The sequence below is a fragment of the Ornithorhynchus anatinus genome, chromosome 8 (assembly GCF_004115215.2).
Source record: "Ornithorhynchus anatinus isolate Pmale09 chromosome 8, mOrnAna1.pri.v4, whole genome shotgun sequence".
NCBI classification, from domain to species: domain Eukaryota; kingdom Metazoa; phylum Chordata; class Mammalia; order Monotremata; family Ornithorhynchidae; genus Ornithorhynchus; species Ornithorhynchus anatinus.
The window spans coordinates 1,974,745-1,996,894 of record NC_041735.1 but is presented as its reverse complement, the minus strand read 5'-3'; the positions used below and the strand labels follow the sequence as shown (position 1 = coordinate 1,996,894).

The following is a 22,150-nucleotide window of genomic DNA, read 5'->3' as shown; positions in this document are numbered from 1 at the left end:
GCGCCTGACACTTGGGAAGCGCCTAACAATTTTTTTTTCTTAAAGTGCTGAGAGCCGCCTCCCAACCCTGTCAGAGGTGTCCCCGGGGAGATGATGGGAACCACCTCCCCCCCATCACAGCCCTTGACTTTTCCTGGCGCAGAATGGCCAGTTTGGAGAGATCCAAGACCACCCGAAGTCCAGCCCGGGACCTCCTGTCAGGGAGAGCGGTACCTGTCCCTTCCAGGGCTCATGATCTAAGGGACGGGGAGAGAGGTTATTTTATTCCCAGTTTACAGATGAGGAGACTGAGGCCAGAGAAGTTAACTGACTGGTCCAAGTTCACACGGCAGGCCCGTGGTGGAGTCAGAACTGGAACCTGGGTCTCTTGGCTCCTGTTTCTCCCAGCTAAGTGAGTTCCACCCTGCCGGGCTGACTGTAGGGAGAGGAGACTTGGGGGCGGGAGGGGATGGTCAGCAGCTCTCCCCGACAGGAGGAGCTCACAGTCTCAATCCCCATTTTCCAGATGAGGTAACTGAGGCGCCGAGAAATGAAGTGACTTGCCCAGGGTCACACAGCGGACAAGTGGTGGAGCCGGGATTAGAACCCACGACCTGGTGACTCCCAGGCCCGTGCTACGCCCCGCTGCTTCTCTGCACGGTGCACTGCTCTCGCTTTCTGGGTCCAGAAGCGCGGGGGGAGGGGGAGGATGCGGCCACAGCGCTCCTCCCGATCTGGGGTCCCCGGGGGGAAGAAGGGCAGGCTCTTGTTGGAGCTCCTCGGGGAGGGGTGAGCCTCAACGGGGAAACCTCTTAAAACCATCATCGAGGCTCGGATCAGACCCGAAGCCTCCCCAGGTCGGTCCCTACGGGCACCACCAAGTTCAGAGAGGCTAGCAGGCAGCCGCCACGGGAATATCGGCCACAGCAACTGCAGCGGAGACGGCCCCGCTGGCGAGCTCGCCCGCCGGGCAGGCTGCCATGCGATGCAGCGGCGGAGGCGGCAGAAGAGCGACTCGTGACCTCCGGCTGGTTAGCCGAACGCTTAACCCCACTGCTCCCGACGACAAGAAGCAGCACGGCCTAGTGGAGGGAGCTCGGGCTGGGAGTCAGGAGGTCATGGGTTCTAATCCCCGCCCCGCCACTTGCCTGCTCTGTGACCCTGGGAGAGTCGCTTCCCTTCTCTGGGCTTCAGGTCCCTCATCTGGAAGATGGAGATTGAGACTGTGAGGCCCACGTGAGACTGGGATTGTGTCCAGCGTGATGTGCTTGCATCCACCCCAGCGCTTAGTATTCATTTATTCAATCATATTTACGGAGCGCTTACTGTGTGCAGAGCACTGTACTAAGCGCTTGGAAAGCACAATTCGGCAACAAATGGAGACAATCCCTACCCAACAACGGGCTCACAATGCAGAGAGTAAGCGCTTAACATATATTGAAAAAAAAACCAACACACAGGAAAAACTGCAGAGAAGCAGTTTGGCCTAGTGAATAGAGCCTGGGAGTCAGAAGAACTTAGGTTCTAATCCCCGTTCCGCCACTTCCCTGCTGGGTGACCTTGGGCAAGTCACTTCACTTCTCTCAGTGATCTCATCTGTAAAATGGGGATTAAGATTGTGAGCCCCTTGTGGGACGTGGACTGTGTCCGACATGATTAACTTCTATCTACCCCAGCATTCAGTACGTGCCTAGCCTGTAGTAAGCATTTAACTAGACTGTAAGCTCGTTATGGGCAGGGATCGCCTCTGCTAATTCTATTGTACCCTCACAAGTGCTCAGTACAGTGTTCTACATATAGTAAGTGTTCAATAAATACCATTCATTGATTAACGATTGCCATTAAAAAACAACAACCCTACAATTCGGCGCATCAGGGGCCACGACCGACGGGTTGGCCATCCGATCGGGCCCTCCGAGCCGAAACCTTCCCCTCCTCCACCAAGCGACGCTCCCCTGAGAGGAGTGACCATCCTCCCCTCCGCCACCCAAAATCTCCTTGACGACAGTAATGCCCCTCCAGATTCCTCAGAACAATACTGAAGTGCTAGAATTTCTTTTACATCTGTTTACTTTCAAATTATCCATTAAGCCTGCTCTCTTGGCGTTAGTGGGGATTTTTCTCTGTGGGGCTGGGTCCCGCCTCCAATCGATGGTATTTCTTGAGCATACACTATGTGCAGAGCATTGTACTGAGCGCTCGGGAGAGTACAGTAGAATAGAATTAGCAGGCACCTTGTTTCCCGCCCATACGAGCTGGTAGCCTCTGGTAGAGGATCACCAGAACAAGGACTGAGGGGGTCAGGATCGGTCCACCCTCCAGAATCGGAATTCTCTCGGGGGGGTGAACAGATCTGGGAAGTCTAGAACGGCTCTGTCACTGCATAAGTCTGACACGTCACTGAGCTCAGCGCACACAAACCATTTCCTGCAGCCGGGGACACCGGATGGAGTTCCGACCTCAGCCTCAAACAGCTTTGGGAGGAACAGATGCTACCGACTGAGAAGCAGCACGGTCTAGTGGATAGAGCCCAGGCCTAGGAGTCAGAAGGACCTGGATTCTAACCCCCGCCTCCACCGCTTGCCTATGTTACCTTGGGCAAATCACTTCACCGCTCTGGGCCTCAGTTGCCTCATCTGTAAAATGGGGATCAAGACTACGAGCTCCATTCGGAACAGGGACCGTGCCCAATCTGATTACCTTATAATAATAATAATAGTATTTGTTAAGCACTTACTACGTGTCTGGCACTGCCAACGCTTAGATCAGTGCTTGGCATACTGTAAGTGCTTAACAAATACCACAATTATTATTATCATCATCATCTCCCACTTCTTCCATATACACCAGCCACAACTCTCCCTACCTTCAAAGCTTTACTAAAATCACACTTCCTCCGGGAGGCCTTCCCCAACTAAGCCCGCATTTCCCTTTTCCTTCTCCCTTCCAGGTCACCTATTCACATGGATCTGTACCTTAAAAGCAGTTAATATCCACCCCACTCACAGCAGTTGTGTACATTTTTTTTTATGGTATTTGTTAAGTGCTTACTAAGTGCCAAGCTGGGGTAGATACAAGGTAATCAGGTTGGACACAGTCCATGTCCTACATGGGGCTCATCGTCTTAATCCCCATGTTACAAATGAAGTAACCGAGACCCAGAGAAGTGAAGTGACTGGCCCAAGGTCACACAGCAGACAAGTAGTGGAGTCGGGACTGGAAAGCAGGTCCTTCTGACTCCCAGGCCCATGCTCTATCCACAAGGCCACGTTGCTCCTCTAAATGTACATATCTTTATAGCCAGCCATTTCCCCCATGTGAAATCTATTTTAATGTCCGTCCCTCCCTGTGGACTCTAAGCTCCTGGTGGGCAGGAATCACTGTCTGTCAACCACTATACTATACTCTCAAGTACTCAGTACAGTGCTCAGAACCTAGTAAACACTCCAGAGCTCCCACGAGGGATTGAAAACACTGGACCCACCCACAGTCCATCGGGAGGGTGGGCTCAAGACCTATGAGACGGCTTCAAGGAGAGGCCAGAACAGCTTGAGAAGCATGGCATAGCGGATAGAGCACGGGCCTGGGAGTCAGAAGGTCGTGGGTTCTAATCCCAGCTCCGCCACTTATCTGCTCTGTGACCTTGAGCAAGTCACTTCACTTCTCTGGGACTCAGTTCCCTCATCTGGTAAAATGGGGATTGAGACTTTGAGCCCCAGTGGGGACAGGGATCAAGTCCAATCCGAGTTGCTTGTATCCACTCCAGTGCTTGCGCAGAGTAAGTGCTTAACAAATACTATTATTATTAGTCTTCTAGACTGTGAGCCCGTTGTTGGGTAGGGATTCTCTTATCTGTTGCATAATTGTACTTTCCACGCACTTAGTACAGTGCTCTGCACACAGTAAGCGCTCAATAAATAGGACTGAATGAATGATTATTATTATTATTATCAGAGCCCAGGAAATGCCCCCGTTCTGCACAGGGCAATCCCGGCTTACTAGAGAAGCAGCATAGCCTGATGGACAGAACACTGGCCTGGGAGTCAGCAGGACCTGGGTTCTAGTCCGGACTCCACCATTTATCTGCTTTGTGACCTTGGGCAAGTCACTTCACTTCTCTGAGTCTCGGTTCCCCCATTTGTAAAATGGGAATTAAGACTGTGAGTCTCGGGTGGGAAAGGGACGGCATCCAACCCGATTTCCTTGTATCCCCTCTGCCCTTGCAGCACTTAGTATAGTGCCTGGCACATAGTAAGCACTTAAATACTATTATTATTCTTTCACCGGTGTTATAATGAGGGAGCAGCATGGCCTAATGGATGGAGCATGGCCCTGGGAGTCAGAAGGACCTGGATTCTAATTCCAGCTCCTCCACTGGTCCTCTGTGAGACCTTGGGCAAGTCACTTCCCTTCCTCTATGCCTCAGTTACCTCCCCTGTAAAATGGGGATTAAATCTGGGAGCCCCGTGTGGGACAGGCACTGCATCCAACCAGATAACCTTGTATTACCCGTACTAAATGCTGGGGAGAGTGTAGTACAACAAGAAACAAGCACATTCCCTGCCCACAACAAGCTTAGAATCTAGAGGGGGAGGGAGTCATGAATATAAATAAGTTACAGATATGTACACAAATACCTTGGGCTGGGAGGGGGGATGAATGAAGGGAGCAAGTCAGGGTGACACCAAAGGGAGTGGGAGAAGAGGAAAGGAGGGCTTAGTCAGGGAAGGCCTCTTGGAAGAAGTGTGCCTTCAGTATGTGGGTTATGAGGAGGAGAACATTCCAGGCCAGAGGCAGGACGCGGGTGAGGTCGGCAGCGAGATAGGCGAGATGGAGGTGCGACGAGAAGGTTTGCATTAGAGGAGTGAAGTGTGCGTGGTGAGTTGAAATAGGAGAAGTGAGGTAGGAGCGGGCAAGGTGACTGAGTGAAACTCCTGCCACCCGCCCCCCCTTCATATCATTCGGCATTTTTCAGAAACAAAGCTCGGACTGTTTCATCACAAACAATCCATCGAGGGTATCGACTGAGCACTTATTGTGCTCAATAGCGTTTGTCGACGTGAAATCTGCGCTCAAGGACCTTACGGTGTAGCGGGGGAGACAGACAGGTAGAGAGTAGCAACAGAGTTAAAAGATATGCACATAAATGGGTGAGGGGAGAGTTCAAGTGCTTAGAGCAGAAAGGTTGAAATGGCCACACAACATGAGACGAGCACAATCTGGACTGAAAAATGTGAACTCAAACACCAGAAGGCAAGTAGCCCTTACGGTCATTCTCTGGGGGACAGAAATCCAACTACGCTGAGAAGCGGGGAGGCCTAGTGGAAAGAGTCCCGGCCTGGGAGTGGGAGGACCTGAGTTTTAATCCTAGTTCCAACTATTGTCCGCGGTGTGACCTTGGGTAACTCACTTCACTTCTCTGGCCCTCAGTGACCTCATCTGTAAATTGGGGATTGAGACTGTGAGTCCCACGTGGGCACGGATCGTCTCCAACTTGACTATTTAATGAATGAATGAATTAGCTCGTCCCTACCGCTCTCGGTACAGTAGCTGGCACTCAGTAAACACTTAAATACCATTTGAAGGGAAAAAAAAAAAGTGACGCCACAAGGATCTAAACCTACTCCAGCGGTTAGAACAGTGCCTGGCACGTAGTAAGTGCTTAGCAGATCATTAAAAAAAAACAAAACAGTGAAGGCCACAAGTCACTCTGCACTTTGGAGGGTTCTTTTGAAGTCAAGCAAGACCAGACAGACTCAGACTAGTAGGGGCCTTGGCTTCTGCACTCCTCTGACTCTCTTGCTGCAGCAAATAGTGGCTTCTTATCCTGAGAGAGAGAAAGCATGTGTTCCTGTTCTCTCTCTTTCTCTCTTCCCCTCTCCCCCGCCTTCGGTAAATACTCATTACTAAGACACTCATGATACCCCTTTCTTATGCAAGGGGTGCCCGTTTAGGAAGTCCCGAGCTGGAATTCTGATGAAAGTGCAGCTATTCCTTTAAGCACTCACTCACCTAAATATCCACTCTCCTTCCTCCTTAAATATAAATGATTTTAGTGTCCACCTCCCCTGTCAGACTGTAAGCTCCTCAAGAAGCTTACTACTGCTCCTACTAACTTTTATTATGGTATCTGTTAAGCATCTATGTGCCAGGAAATGTACTAAGCAACAGGGTAGATACAAACTAATCAGGTTGGACACGGTTCACGGCCCACCTGGGGCTCACAATTTTACTCCCCGTTTTACAAATGCGGTAACTGCGGCGCAGAGAAGTTAAGTGACTTCTCCATGGTCACACAGCAGACAAGTGGTGGACCTGGGATTAGAACCCAGGTCCTCTGACTCCCAGGCCAATGCTCGTTCCACTAGGCCACGCTGCTTCTGACTCCACTGGACTCTCCCAAGCACTTAGTACAGTGCTCTGCACACAGTAGGTGCTCAGTGACTAGTATCAGTTGAATGATTGTTTCATGGGAGCTAAGAGGAAAAAAAGGAAAACGGCTTTCTGAAGATCGAAAGCGATCTCTCTCTCTTCCCACCTCCTATTTCTGCACCTCTGTTCTCTGTTCTCATCCTCTACCAACTCACATCCAGGAAAACAAGCACAAAAATGCCCGGTTCCCATTTCGGCCTCCCTCTAATTGCATCCAGGTCAGAGGTTGGCAGAATCCTTCCTGGCAGAGAGCCCTACATTCCAACCGGCCTTCACTTCTGTGGAACTAGAAAGCCTTCTTCACGCCCGGAGCAAGGAGGAGCCAGATCCGAAACAGTCAACAGGAAACGTGGTGGAGGGAGAAACCCAACGTCCCCCTCACCAGCTAAATCGGTTGCCGCTCCTTCTCCTCTCCTCTTGTTCCAGCACTCCTCTCACTCCCACTTTTCCCCCGTGCTTCTATTCTTTTTAATAGCATCTGTTAAGCACGTACTTTGGGCCAGGCACCGTACTATGCGCTGGGGTAAATACGAGATAGTTGGGTCGGCCGTAGTCCGTGTCCCACGGAGGGCTCAGTCTTAATCCCCATTTTACAGGTGAGCTAAGAAGCACAGATAAGTGACTTGCCCAAGGTCACACAGCAGACAAGTGTGGAGCCGGGACCAGAACACAGGTCCTCTGACTCCCAGGCCCGAGCTCTTTCCACTAGGTCACACTGCCTCAATTCCACAAGCTTGTCTGAACTGGAAATTCTAGTCGGCAGGCCCCCAGGAGAAATGATTGATGACCATATTTGGCCGGCAAGCTCACTGTTGGCAGGAACGTGCCTACCAGTTCTGTTTGAGCAAACTTTTCTAAGTGCTTAGTACAGTGCTCTGCAGTAAGCGCCCAATAAACCCCATGGATTGAGTCAGCCTAGCAGTGCAATACACAGATTCTGACCATTTGTAATAATAATTGTGGTATTTGTACCGAGGAATTATTCAATTGAGAATTCGCCTTAGTCACTCTGGTTGTAAATATTTTTGTCTGTCTCCCCTGAAAGAGTGTAAGCTCCCAGTGGGCAGGGAACAATAATAATAATATTAATAATGGTATTTGTTTAGTGCTTACTATGTGCCAAGCACTGTTCCAAGCACTGGGGTAGATATGGGCTAGTCAGGTTGGACACAGTCCCTGTCCCACATTGGGCTCACAGCTTTAATGCCCATTTTACAAATGAGGTAACCGAGGCACAGAGAAATTCAGTGTCTTGCCCAAGGTCACAAGGAAAGTGGCGGAGCCAGGATTAGAACTTGCATCCTCTGACTCCCAAGCCCGTGCTCTTGCCACTAGGCCATTCTCTATTTTCTTCATTCTCTACTTGCCCGAGCACTCATTCATTGTCATTCAATAGTATTTATTGAGCGCTTACTATTTGCAGAGCACTGTACTAAGCGCTTGGAATGTACAATTCGGCAACAGATCAGTAAGGTTCGCTGTTCCCGGCAGGTGCTCTGTGAATGCCACTACTACCGATATCAACCAACCATTCCATCCATCAGCTGTATTTTTTGAGCGCTAACTGTATGCAGAGCACTGTACTAAGCACTTTACTGTACTAAGCACTTGGGAGAGTACGATTTAACAGTCGGCAGGCACTTTCCCCACTCACAACAAGCTCACTATTGCCACTGAAAGCCCCAGAAGATGCTGGGAAGGAGCGGCCTGGGTTGGATTCCAAACCCAAGAACAGACCCGTGAGCGAGGCCACCTCCTTGGACCTCTGCCCAAAATGGAATTTCAGAGACGCCGAGCGACCGCGGGGTTTTCAGGCAGAGAGTGCTGGCTGAGGAGGCAGGGTGGAGAAATGGGCAGCCTGAGGCTCAGGAGGCAGCGCTGGGATCGCCGGAAAAGCTGAGCCGTGCACGGGAAGGCAGCAGGGAGGCAACGGGCCCGGCCCCGGCCCTCTAAATCCCCGACCCGGCCCAGGAGGGAGCGAGCGGTCCACCTGGGAGAGGCACCTGAGCGATCCCGTCTCCGAACCTCCCGCGAGGCAGATAAGACGCTTCTGCCTCCCCTGACTAAACCCTCCTATCCTCTTCTCCCACTCCCTTCTGCGTTGCCCTGACTTGTTCCCTTTATTCATCCCCCTACCCAGCCCCAAAGCACTCATGTTCTTATCTGTCATTTATTTATATTAATATCTGTCTCCCCCTCTAGACCGTCAGCTCGCTGTGGGCAGGGAATGTGTGTGTAATACTAGCCTCTCCCAAGCACTTAATACAGTGCTCTGCAAGCACTACGCGTTCAAGAAATACGACTGACTGAGATACGACGACACAGAGTCGGGAGAGAATTTGGGCATGAGCAGGGGGTCCAACGGGAAATTCCAAGCCCGGCTGGCCAGTCACGTCAAGGTGGCTATGGCCTCGGGATCCACGGCCACACTCTCAGGGCGACTTGTTCTACGGGGCTCCCGGTTCTACAAGCTCAAGGCCTCACACTCCTTTAATCCAACACCCCCGGATGGACCACTGTCCACCCAGCGTGCCTGCCGGCAGCCGTTGCAAACCTCCTCCAGGCCAGCTCCGTGGCGCGCTAGCTCTCTTGGATCAAACTCCACATGGGAAGGTGGCAAAGAGCACCCCGCCATGCCCCACCTCACTTCCACTGAACCCCGGGTTGGCAGAATTCCAGCCTCCGAGCGCTCAGTCCCTAACCTATGACCGGTGAGCCTGGGAGCCGGAGAGCCCGCTCACACCACCGAGAGCCCTCGATCCACAAAGCCTCAATCAACCGATCGTACTTATTGAGCGCTTACTCTGTGCAGACCACCGCACTAAGCACTTGAGTCAGTCAGGGAAGCCTCGAGACAGGCGCTCTCCACCCTCTTCAGTGATCCTCACGTCAACCTCGCTGTACCTCGAGCTCGTTTATCTCGCCGCCAACCTCACGCCCACGTCCTGCCTCTGGCCTGGGACGCCCTCCCTCCTCGTAGCCAACAGACAGTGACTCTCCCCCACTTCAAAGAGGCCTTCCCTGACTAAGCCCTCCTTTTTCCTCTTCTCCCACTGCCTTCTGCGTCCCTCGGCTTGCTCCCTTTATTCATCTCCCCCTCCCAGCCCCACAGCACTTACGTACAAGTCTGTAATTTATTTATTCATATTAATGTCGGTCTTTGCCTCTAAAATATAAGCTCCTTGCAGGCAGGGAATGTGTCTGTTATACTGTTCTACTGTGCTCTCCCCAGTGCTTAATACAGTGCTCTGCACGCGGTAGGCTCTCAGTAAATACGACTGACCTTCCCACTTCCTCCAGCTGGGCCTGCTGTTCCATGCTCCCCAGCATCCGACTCCACCGAGGGAGGGTGGGAGGGGAAAAGAGAAGAAGGGACGTTGCTGATACACACGGACGAGACGTAGCAGGGACCATCCAGGCCACGGAGGAACTTCACGTGTGAACAGCGGTGGGATGCGTGGCCAGCCTCCAACTGCACCAGGGAATATATCTGCTATATTGTACTCTCCCAAGAGCTTAGGACAGTGTTCTGCACACAATACGACGGACTGACTTGTAAACTATAAGCTCGGCGTGGGCAGGGAATGTGCCTGTTTATTGTTATATTGTCCTCTTCCAAGAGCTTAGTATAGTGGTCCGCTCACAATAAGCGCTCAATAAATACGACTGACTGACCTCTAGCCTGTACGACTGTCGTGGGCTGGGAATGTCTGTTTATTATCATATCGTACCGTCCCAAGTGTTTCGTACAGTGCTCTGCACACAGTAAGCACTCCATAAATACGACTGACTGACTGACCTGTCCCTGCCCACTCCAGATGGCAGGAGAAGGTAGTTAAGGTTACGCGGAGGCTTCTGAGAACTGACATTCCAGACGTGGAGAGCATGTGACGGGGCAGAGGAGGCTGGGGACAGTCCCTTGCCTGGAAGGCCGGGTCCCTCTCCAACCCATGGGAAGCAGCATGGTGCAGTGGATGGAGCCCGGGCCTGGGAGTCAGGAGGTCATGGGTTCTAATCCCGGCTCCACCACTTGTCTGCTGTGTGACTTTGGGCAAGTCACTTCAGTTCTCTGGGCCTGAGTTACCTCATCTAAAAAATGGGGATCGAGACTGAGCCCCACGTGGGCCAGGGACCGTGTCCAACCGGCTTTGTCTGTATCCATCCCAGTGCTCAGAACAATGCCTGGCACATAGTAAGTGCTTAACAAATACCATAATTATAATCATTAACCCCGGCTCGCCCGGAAGGGCGCTTTCAGTCACTGGGCACCCCGACCCTCTCGCCGACGAGCAGAGACCCCCTTCCAGGCCAGGAGGCTCAATCCCACAAAGCCCATTTCTCTCCATGCCCGGCCCGGCCCGGCCCGGCCCCAGGGTTCTTCAAACAGAACCCGGTGTCCCGGAGCAACCAGACGCCTGGCAGGTGCCCAAACCCCTCGAGCAGCTGCGCCTCTCCAAGCCTCCTTCTGCTTTCCATTACTCTTTCCAGTGAGTCAATGGGAAGGTATTCGGGAGAGACCGGGGAAAGAGTAGGCTCTTTTTCTCCTCCTCGCCTCTCCCCTCCTCCACCCCGACCAACTCGTCTCCCCTACTCCACCCATGGCTCAAAGGGATATAGCTCCAACCACATGATCCCGGACCGTTTCCAAACCAATGTGACACTCCCATCTGGATGAGGTCATCAGTTAGCATGGAGCAAGAGGCTGGGGGAGGCAGGGAGGATCTCTCTGCTAAGGCCTAAGTGGGAGCTGACCGGGACGGCCCTGAGGGAAGGGGGAGGCCCGCTGCCGAGAGCAACAGAAACCCTTCCGACCCATTCGAGGGTCCGTAGCAAGAGACGCGATCACCGGATCCACAGACGGGCAGGTGGACGGCCGGTTCAGGATCCCACTCTTCCCAGGCCCGGATGAAGAGCCCTGACTGGAAAACCTGGTCCTCTCTTGTTCAAGAGCTCCTTCAGACACTGCTCTACCACAGGAAACCAGACAGCCACCCCCTCTGACAGGCTCACAAGGGGTGGTGCCTCCTTTCAACCGACTTAGTAATAATAATAATAATGGTATTTGCTGAGCCCTTACTATGTGCCAAGCACTGTTCGAAGTGCTAGGGTAGATACAAGATAATCGGGTTGGACACAGGCCCCGACCCACAGAGGGCTCACAGTCTTGATCCCCCTTGTACACGTGAGGGAACTGAGGCACAGGGAAGGGAAGTGACTTGCCCAAGGTCATAGAGCAGATAAGTGGTGGAGCGAGGATAAGAACCTAGGTCCTTATGACCCCCAGGCCTGGGCTCTATCCACTAGGCCACTCTGCTTCTTCCATCCACCTCGGGGCAACAGCAAAACTGCAAAACAGCAAAACCACTGGCAGAGCCCCCAGGGGTGGATCGAAAAATCGATCCTTGTGGCTTGGAGATCCCGGAATTACAGCTACTCCAATCGCCCTGATCTTGACATGGCCCTAAATCGTCCCCTCCCAGGTGCTTCGCACGGAGTAAGTCCTCAATAAATACCATTGATTGACTGACTCCAATGCTGTGGCAAATGAGCCCGTGTGGCCAAAGTTTAATCCGGCCCTAAATTCACCTCATCTACGATCGCCGACCTTCAGGGCAAGGAGCAGAAACATACTTTTGAGGAAGACTGATTTTTTTTAATTGCACTTCAGCAACTTCAGAATTCTACTTTACACACATATGTGATTGCAATGTTGATACAGGCATGTCAGAGTGTCCTATGGTTAAGCAAGTTTAGTCATTCTCCAAGCTGTGGGAAAGCATTTTGTTGCTCCTCAAAGCCCCAGGACTCAAAGAAATCACGTCTTTCTTTCCTCAAAAGGAATGGCTCGCCAAGCTCCGGGGAGGGAGATTTAATGTTTCTGAATCTCTACTTCGCCAAACCCTGAGGACCTCAGCAGCCCCTCCCAGGACTTGTATCAAAGAGAAACCATAAGTGAGGGAACCTAATCGGGTCAAGTATCCCCCTTCACTTCTCCCTCCTCTTCTGCTTTCCACCTTCTCCCCCTCCTCCTCCTCCACAACAGCTTGCCCCAGAGAGGTTCTCTAGGCAACGAGAGTTGGGGAAAAACACAGAAACCGCCATGAGTCACTTCCTGATTTTTCTTTCCTCCGCACACCGCCAGTCTTGCACAGAGCTCTTCCGGGGCAGGGGCTCCATTTCAGAGCCCCAAGCCGGAGGACCCCAGGAGGGGCACCTGCCGCCGGGGGTGGCCCTCCAAGCCACCCCTTCCGGGTATCTGTACGGCCAGGTGTCCCCGGCACCCTGCCAAGAGGCAAGGGACACATCCGGATCTCACTAATCCCCTTCCTGCCCGGCCCGGGACAAACCCGCACCACCCACCAAGGCGAGAAACTGGAGGGGCGAGGCTGAGGCGGGGCAGGGCGAGGCTGAGGCGGGACGGCTGAGGCCGGTCATACGGGCTGTGGATCTGGGCCTCTTCCTCCCAGGCAGCCGGCCTGCGGCTCCCCCCAAGCCAGAACCTCGGGGACATTAGTCAGAAAGCCCACGGGTCCGGCCCTCGGAGCTTTAGATTTGGCTCTGGGGAGGGGGCCGGCCCCGGAAGCCTGCCGCCACACGTGGGTTTCCTTCCCGACACAGCCCGAGCCGGGGCAAAGGTCCGCCACAGCGCAGGTGCCACGTTTCTAGGGACGCCTCCTCGCTTTCTATCCGGACGGGTGGGCAAAGGCAGGAGAACGTCCCTCCACTCCCCACCTGCGTGCCGTCCACGGCTGACAGGGAAGACCCGCCTTTTTAGGGGCGTCAGCGGGAGCCCCCACGAGGCTGGACACTGGTGCTTGGGGTCCATTTTGGTAGGCGGGCCTCGGCACTCAGAGAGTTCAGTCCACTGAGGAGGAGGGCCAAGCACCCCCGCAAAACAGTGAAGCAACGTGGCCTCGTGGATAGAGCACGGGCCTGGGAGTCAGAAGAACCTGGGGGTCTAACCCCAGCTCCACCATTTTTGAGGACCTCAGGCAAGACACTTCACTTCTCTGTGCCTCAGTTACCTCATCTGTAAAAGGGGATTGAGACTGTGGGGCCCACGTGGGACGGAGACTGCGTCCAATCCGATTTTGCTCATATTATATAAAAATCTTCCAAACCATACCGGCTCTGCTCAGGAGAGGTTCAACCAGGGCCCACACTGCTTCAGCCCTGGCTTTCACCGAGCATGTGAAGCCTCAAGGAGCGAACTGCTTATGGGTGTGATGGTGAAAGAGGAAATTGGGTAACTGAAAAAAGAAAGACACCAAAGCATCACATCGTCATGGTTACGACGGAGAGCCAAATACACGAGAAGCAAAGGACAAAATAATAATAATAATGTTGGTGTTTCTTAAGCGCTTACTCTGCGCAGAGCACTGTTCTAAGCGCTGGGGGAGATACAGGGTAATCAGGGTGTCCCACGTGAGGCTCACGGTTAATTCCCCTTTTATGGATGAGGTAACTGAGGCACCGAGAAGTGAAGTGACTTGCCCACAGTCACCCAGCACCGAGCCACGCTGCTTCTCTGGAAGGGCGTAAAGACAGTCTTCATCCAGCGGGAAAAAGCGGATAAATTCCCCGCATTAAATAACGAAGGAGGGTAGTGAAATAGATAAGGATTCGAGCGACTTGAGTTTGGTATTTTAAAATCTGTTTTCAACGGAGAAGGCGCATCCGTTCCATTTGAAACAAAATACAACTCTCAGAATTACTCCTAGCGGGAAACCCTGAAGGGAGTTCAAAAAAAACTGAACCAAGGCAGAAAGCCGCTGCCTCGGACCGTTACGGGGAAAATTAGCTCACTCCTAATCCACAATTATCCCTGGAAAAGGAAGGTTTCCTCCCCTGGCGAGAGCTGAAGGGCCGGATGAGAGGCCAAGAGCACAGGCGAGTGGTGCGGCCCGGTGGAAAGCGCCTGGGCGTCGGAGGACCTGGATATCTAATTCTGGCTCCGCCACTTGCCTTCTGTGTGACCTTGGGCAAGTTACTTAACTTCTCTGTGCCCCAGTTTCCTCATCTCTAAGATGGGGATTCACTGCTTGTTCTTCCTCCTAGACGCCTTCCCACATTTATATAGATGTAGTCATCTTGCAGTTACCCAGTGCTTGGCATACGGTAAATGCTGAAGAAATACCACAATCGTTATTACTATTATCCTTAGAGGGGAGAGAGGCTGTGGGCTGGGCGTTCTCTGACGCAATTCACCCACTTGGCGATCTTTGAGAATCTCAAAAGTGCCCAAGGTACTGAGGGAGCCGAGGGCCCCCCAACTTCTCCACCCACTATGTACTTGAGAACTCACACTCACCCCCGATCCTTCTGTACACAGACCACTCACCCACCCTAATCCATCAATCACTCTACTGTTGGGGCATCTCTCCCTGTAAGAAGCAGCCTGATCTAGCAGAAAGAGCACGGGCCTGGGCCTTCTCATCCCGGCTCTGCCACTTGCCTGCTGTGTGACCTCGGACAAGTCACTTAACTTCTCTGTGCCTCAAGACCCTCATCCGCAAAATGGGGATTCAAAGCCTGTTTGACTACCTTGCATTTTCCCAGCACTTAATGAAGTCCGTAGCATAGACTAAGCGCTTAACGAATACCGCAATTATTAATGGAGGAAACGCCGCTAAAAGGAGTTCGGATACCCAAGCATAAGTCGCCTCGGGATTTTCGGCATGGTGCTTATCTTCAACCAGGCCAAGTTTCAACGGCATTCAGTTGCTTTAATAATAATAATAATAATGTTGGTATTTGTTAAGCGCTTACTATGTGCGGAGCACTGTTCTAAGCGCTAAGGTAGACACAGGAGAATCAGGTTATCCCTCGTGGGGCTCACAGTCTTAATCCCCATTTTACAGATGAGGTAACTGAGGCCCAGAGAAGTTAAGTGACTTAATAATGTTGGTATTTGTTAAGCGCTTACTATGTGCCGAGCACTGTTCTAAGCGCTGGGATAGACAGAGGGGAATCAGCTTGTCCCACGTGGGGCTCACAGTCTTCATCCCCATTTTACAGATGAGGGAACTGAGGCACAGAGAAGTTAAGTGACTCGCCCACAGTCACACAGCCGACAAGTGGCAGAGCTGGGATTCGAACTCATGAGCCCTGACTCCAAAGCCCATACTCTTTCCACTGAGCCACGCTGCTTCTCTTGCCACACTTGCCCACAGTCACACAGCTGACAAGTGGCAGCGCCGGGATTTGAACCCACGACCTCTGACCCTTTTAAGAACCAAGAGGATGGTACAAGCCAACGTAAAGAGCTTCCATCTTGGTAGGCATGTAAATACACTTAGAGCAGAAGATCCCGGTAGGAAAGAATGGGGAAATGGGAGCCAGGAAGGTCTCGTCCCGGCTCTACCAAGGCACTGCTGGGTGACCTGGGGCCAGTCAGTCAACCTCTCTGGCCTCGGTTTCCTCATCTGCCAAGTGGGGGGAAAAACTACCTAATCACTCTTTAACTGTGAACCCCCGAGGAGGAGGAGCGGTACTGTGCCTCTCCCTTGCTCTCTCACTGGGCCCGATCTGATTGTCTTGCATTCATCCCTGTACTTTGCATACTGTTTGGACCACTGTAAGCACTTAATAGATAGCATCATCCTCATGTCTCAGGCTTCTGTGACACTTCCCAAGCTCTCAGTGGAGTGCACCGCTCCCCGAGGGCGCTCAAAAAATGCCACGACTCCTCCGGCTACTAAAGTGGCAAAGCGGTAAGCCTACTCCGCTGAGAGAAACCAAGCGGGAACAATTTTTTTCACAACGGGGTGTGGACGGGGAGCAAGGGTGGATGAGAAGAGAGTCTGAGAGCTGAAGAGTAAAACCGAATGCACTAAAACTCCAGAGTATCAGTGAGATTCATACACGAACACACCTCCACATCTTCACTGGGTTACAACCCTGCCCTCTCCCCACCCGCCTACTTAAATTAAAACTTCATACTCTCAGCCCATACTGTGAACATTCCATTAAGTGTGAGTGATCAGACAAGAGAGAAACAGAGAGGAGAAAGAAGAGTCCTTTCGGTTGCACGAGAAAATAGAAGCTGCATTTTTCATCATGGAAAGGCTCAGGCATTCCATAAAATGGGCTGTGAGCTTTGGCCTTGGAAGACGCTAAAACCCACCGGAGAACCTCACGATAAAGGGTTCAGAGAGTAAGCCCTCCTGTCGAGTCACCTGGCCAGTAACGGCAACTTCAAACTGGTAGGACCAAGTCGATCAGTGGCATTTATTATTAATAATAATAGTGGTGTTTGTTAAGCGCTATGTGCCAAACGCCGTTCTAAGCTCTGGGGCAGATACGAGGTAATCAGGTAGGACACGGTCCCTGTCCCACGAGGGGCTCACAGTCTTAATCTCCATTTCACAGATGAGGTAAGCGAGGCGCGGAGAAGTAAAGTGACTTGTCTCCGCAGCAGACAGGTGGTGGGGCCAGGATTAGAACCCACGTATTCTGACTCCCAGGCCCGTGCTCTTTCCGCTAGGCCATGCTGTGTCCCCAAATGAGCACTTAACTTTGTGCAGAGCAATCCGTGGGACTGATTTAATCCCCTTGCGTGGCTTGGGGAGGGATAGAGTCATACCGATGCGTATGCTGGGGCTTGTTTTAGTCTTTTATAATGATAGGAGAATGTCTCGTCGCCAAAGGCTTCCAGAGGAGCAGCGTGGCCTAGTAGATAGAGAAGGGGCCAGGGAGGCAGAAGGACCTGGGTTCTGATCCCAGCTCCGCCGCTGGTCTGCTGCGTGACCTTGGACAAGTGGCTTCGCTTCTCGAAGCCTCGGTTACCCCATCTGTTAAATGGGGATTAAGATGGTGAGTCCAATGCAGAGCAAGGACGGTGTCCAACCTGATTAGCTTGCACCTACTCCGGAGCTGAGCAGAGTGCTCGGTAGAGAGGAAATGCTTAACGAGTGCCATTAAAACAAATTAAAAACAAAAAACTATGGACGCGAAGGTGAGAGTGGGAGGGTCGAGCACCAGATGCGACAATCCTTAAGAAGGCAAGAGGAAAAAGCCCCGACATCAGTGTGGCCTAGTGGTAAGAGCCCGGGCCTAAGAATCAGAAGACCTGATGCTCTGCCACTTGTTTGCTGTCATTTATATTCTCTTTGCCTCAGTTCGCTCATCTACAAAATGGGAATTTAATACCTGTTCTCCCACCCACTTAGACTGTGAGCCTCAAGTGGGATCTGATTATCTTATATCTTCCCCAGCACTTAGCACAGTGCTTAACGAATACCACAATGACTGTCGTCATCGTCATCTGTGCGGATGCCGGGACCGAAGGGATAATCCTTTCCCACCCGGCCACCCCCTTCCCCTCCGAATATTCTCCTCGGCGGCCAGCGAGTCCTCCTCATCGTGGTTCCTAATCCCGGCTCTGCCGCTTGTCCGCTCAGTGACCCTGGGCAAGTTACTTCACCGGGCCTCGGTTCCCTCATCTGTAAAATGAGGTTTGAGACGGTGAGGCCCACGTGGGACAGGGACTGTGTCCAACCCGATTTGCTTGGATCCACCTCAGTGCTTAGAACAGTGCTTGGACAGAGCGAGCGCTTAATACAATAATCATCATCATTTTGGATAGGGAATGTGTCCGTCTATAGTTATAGCGAACTCTCCCAAGCACGGCGAGCGCTCGATGAATACGATCAACTGACTCCACCAGAGGGGTCTAAGGTCGAGTCTCCCTATCGTCCCTCCCCTGCGCGGAGACCTTTCAAGACAGGCGATCGCTCTCCTACACACCTCTACCGAATCTCTGATATGGTTACTCTCCCAGGAGCTCGGTCGAGTGCACTGCACCCGGTAACAAGCGCTCAATACATCCCGCCGATCGACTGATTACACAGTCGATTCTAACTCGCCCTCCTTCCCGGGCATTTCGCCCTCCTTCCCGGGCATTCTGCCCAGAGAGGGAAACGGGCCAGAGGGCGAGGGTCTCTGGAAGCACGAGAGCGACCGGGCCACCTCACGCGGCATCTGAAAAGGGAAGGAAACCGAGCCTCCTCCACAGCTGCGGCTCCGCTCTTCTCCAAACGGGGAGCTCCGGCCGACACCTCCCCCTCCGCCGCCCGCCTTCCACCCCGCTTCATTCGAACGAAACCACACCTTCGACCCCTCCCACCTTCCGCGTCTCACCCGCCGCGCATCCGTTTCGACGTGCCCATTTCAACACGTCGTCCGAGCGGAGAGACGGAAGCCCGGCGCCCTCATCCCTCGGAGCTCCGGCGTCAGGCCGACGTTACGGGCCTCGCTGCCCGAGGAAAACCCCGAATCCTCCCGCGGGACCGTGACAGACGCTCCGGTCGGAGGAAGGCCGGAGCGGCCAGAGACCCCAACGGCACACACGCTGTTCCCCGCACGGGGACCGGAGGGGCTTGCCGTAACGGAGGAGTTTACTCGCTCAATTCAAACCTTCCCCTACCATACCTTAGCGACGCCATCACCCCACCCCTCGCCCCAACTCCCCCCGGGCAGCCCAGCCCGCTTCGTGCCCACCCCCTCGCCGCCGCCCGCCTCTTACCTCTTGGCTTCTTCCAGGTGACACAGGTACTCGTAGGCCACATTCTGTCGCCTTCGCTCGTCCATCTCCTCTGCCGTGAGCCTCTCATTATCCAAGACGGCTGCGAAGACGACAGGAGGCGCTCACTCCATCGTATTTACTGAGCACTGCGCGCGGAGCACCGTACCGGGCGCTTAGGAGAATACCATAAAACAAGAAACGGGCACATTCCCGGCCCTCGGCGAGCTTCCGGTCGGGGGCCGGGGAGGATCGCGGCCTAGAAGGGGCGGCCTGTAACCTTCGCTGGCAGGAAGGGACAAATGCCCTCACCGACACGACGGTCCCCTGGACCGTCGGCTCGCTGTGGACGGGGCGCGCCGGGGCTTATTGTTCTCTCCCAAGTGCTCGGTACAGTGCTTCGCACACAGTGAGCGCTCAATAAACCCGAGTGACCGACAACGCGACGTAGCGGGTCTCCGGGACGAGCCGCCCCCTTCCCCAGTCCGGGGCGGCAAGGGAGCCCGGCCGTCGGCCGGGGTGACCGATCAGAGGTCCCTACTGAGCGCTGCGTGCGGAGCACCGCGCTAAGCGCTTGGGAGAGAACGACAGAACGGAGTCGGCGGACACGTTCCCTGCTCACAACAAGCTGACGGTCAATAGAGGAGACAGACATGACTATAAATTCCGCCCGGTGCGGTGGATGGAGCGTGGGCCCGGGTTATCAGAAGGTCACGGGTTCTAATCCCGGCTCTGCCACTTGTCTACTGCGTGACCTCGGGCAAGTCACCGCACTTGGCTGCGCCTCGGGTACCTCTTCTACGAAATGGGGATCGAGACGGTGAGCCCCACGTGGGACAGGGACCGTTTCCAACCCGATTTGCTAGGATCCATCCAAGCGCTCAGTTCAGTGCCCGGGACACAGCGAGCGCCCTGGAAATACCATAATCATTATTACTATCACGGATATGGGCATAAGTGCTGCGGGGCTGAGGGAGGGGGGCGATCCGGATGTGGGCAAGGAATGCGTCCGTTGCTGCGCCGGGCTCTCCCAAGCGCCGAGCACAGTGCCTGGCACACAGTGAGCACTCAATAAATACCACCGAATGAATGGAAGGAGCAAATCCAAGTGAGGACCACAGCCAAGGGAGGACTTGGGCTGCCGGAAATATAAGGCTGTCGCTTTTTTCTTTCCTGAAATACCGTAACAGAAGGAGGTCTTGACTCCTGCTACGGAGGCGGCACAAGTTTAGCCCAAAAGGTATCTAGAATCTCTGTGTCCAGTAGAGAAATTGAAATTGAAAACTACATGTCAGCCTCCGCAGGGGAAGGGGGAAGCGGGGCACGCCCCGGGGGGGCAGACCACCATCTCAACTGCCGGCTCCGGGGGCCCCAGTCAATCGGTGGACTGTACTAAGCGCTTGCCGCGTGCAGGGCAATCAACCCCTCGCATCCACCGAGCGCTCAGCGGGTGCACAGCACCGTACTAAGAGCTCAAGAGGGGGCAATACGGCAGAGTGTGTGGGGGGGGAGGCGTTCCCATCACGAGTTTACGGGCTAGAGGACTGTAGTAGGCGCCTGAGAGAGGACGCTCTCCCGGGGTCGGGCCCCGGTCGGGTTGGCACGGGGCCCGCGCCTCCAGGCCGCCCTCCGGGCAGGTGGGGAGAAGGGGAGCGGCCCGGGGCTGGGACTGGGGAGTTTGGGGGCCTTTTTCATTCATTCAATAGTATTTATTGAGCGCTTACTATGTGCAGAGCACGAGGAGGCAGGCCCAGTCGGCCCTTGCACACCCGGCCGAGGGGGCCGAGGGACAAATGGCACTGAACGCCAAGGTTTGTCTTCTCACTAATAATGATGATAACCGTGGTGTGTCCCAAGTGCTTACTATGTGCCAGGCATCGTACTAAGCGCCGGGGCGGATCCGGGCCAATGGGGTTGGACGCAGTCCCTGTCCCACTACTAAGAAGAATAATCGGGGTATTTGCTAAGCGCTTACTACGTGATAGGCACCGTCCTAAGCGGCGGGGTGGATCCGAGCCAATGGGGTTGCAAACGGCCCCTGCCCCACTCATAATACGAACGATCGTGGTATTTCTTAAGCGCTGACTATGTGCCGGGCACTGTACTAAGCGCTGTCCCCCGCGGGGCTCCATCCCCAATTCACAGAGGTGGGAATTGAGGCCCAGAGAGGTGAAGGGACTCACCCAAGGTCACACGGCAGACAAGGGGGGGGGGGGGGCGGCAGGAGGGATCAGACACCCCCCTCCTCCTCCTCCTCCTCCTCCTCCTCGGGGGGAATTAAGTGTGGCAACTAGGGGGCTCCCACTAGGTACCTGGCACCGTACTAAGCGCCGAGGGGGAACAGAAAGGAAGAAAGGGGGCTCCCGGGCTCAATCAATCCCCCCGGGGCCCAGAGGAGGGACGGGTCCAGGGTCCCGCGGCGGGGAGGCGGCGGAGGGCGCGATTCGAACCCAGGACCGCCGAGGCCGGGCGCCCACCGTCTTATCGGTAGCAGGAGCGGGCGCTTAGGAGGGGCGGGGGGCGGCGGGGGGTCTCTCTCACTCCCTCAGACCCAGACAGAGACAGGGAGAGGCAGAGGGAGGGCAGGAGGCGGTGTCCCCGAGGTGTCCCCGAGGTGTCCCCGCCCCCCCGCCCGGACTCACAGCCGTAGTGCGGCCGCACCACGCCGCTCCCGTCGCTTTCTTCCAACGCGGACATGGCGGCGGAGAAAGAGAAGGAGGAGAAGGAGGAGAAGGAGGTGGAGGAGGAGGTAGAGGAGGAGGAGGAGGAGGAGGAGGACGAGAAGGCGGCGGCGGCGGCGGCGTGTCCGACTGCGCCCGGGCCGCAGGAAAGGCGGGCCGCCCCTCCGCGCCGCGCCGCTCCCCTGGCCCCGCCCCCCACCCGTCGGGACACGCCCCGTCACACCGCCCGCCAATGAGCGCCGTCGCCGGAAGGACACGCCCCTCTGGCCACGCCCCCCGGGCAGCGCCCGCCAATGAGCGCCGTCGCGCCCTCTGGCCCCGCCCCGTCGAGGCGGGACCCGCCCCCTTGGGCCACGCCCGCCAACGAGCGCGGCCGCGCCCTCTGACCCCGCCCCCGCGGACGGGACACGCCCCCCGGGAGGACGCCCGCCAATGAGCGCCGTCGCGCCCTCTGGCCACGCCCCCCCGCGGGCGGGACCCGCCCCCGGGTCGCGCCCCAGTGAGTTAGGCCACGCCCTCCTAGGGCCGCGCCCGC

General features: G+C 54.6%; 1 protein-coding gene across 1 annotated transcript in view; it reads right to left on the bottom strand.

Annotated features, from left to right (window-relative positions):
- The window catches only part of IQGAP1 (IQ motif containing GTPase activating protein 1), an 88,833-nt gene extending 67,145 nt beyond the window's left edge, over window positions 1–21,688 (bottom strand). Inside the window, exons 1-2 of the mRNA XM_029070230.2 lie at window positions 21,577–21,688; window positions 18,938–19,037 (exon numbers count right to left, since the gene is read on the bottom strand). Coding sequence (XP_028926063.1) covers window positions 18,938–19,037; window positions 21,577–21,631 — 155 coding nt within the window. The 5' untranslated portion in view covers window positions 21,632–21,688. The remainder of the gene's footprint in view (window positions 1–18,937; window positions 19,038–21,576) is intronic.
- Between the last annotated feature and the right edge of the window lie 462 nt (window positions 21,689–22,150).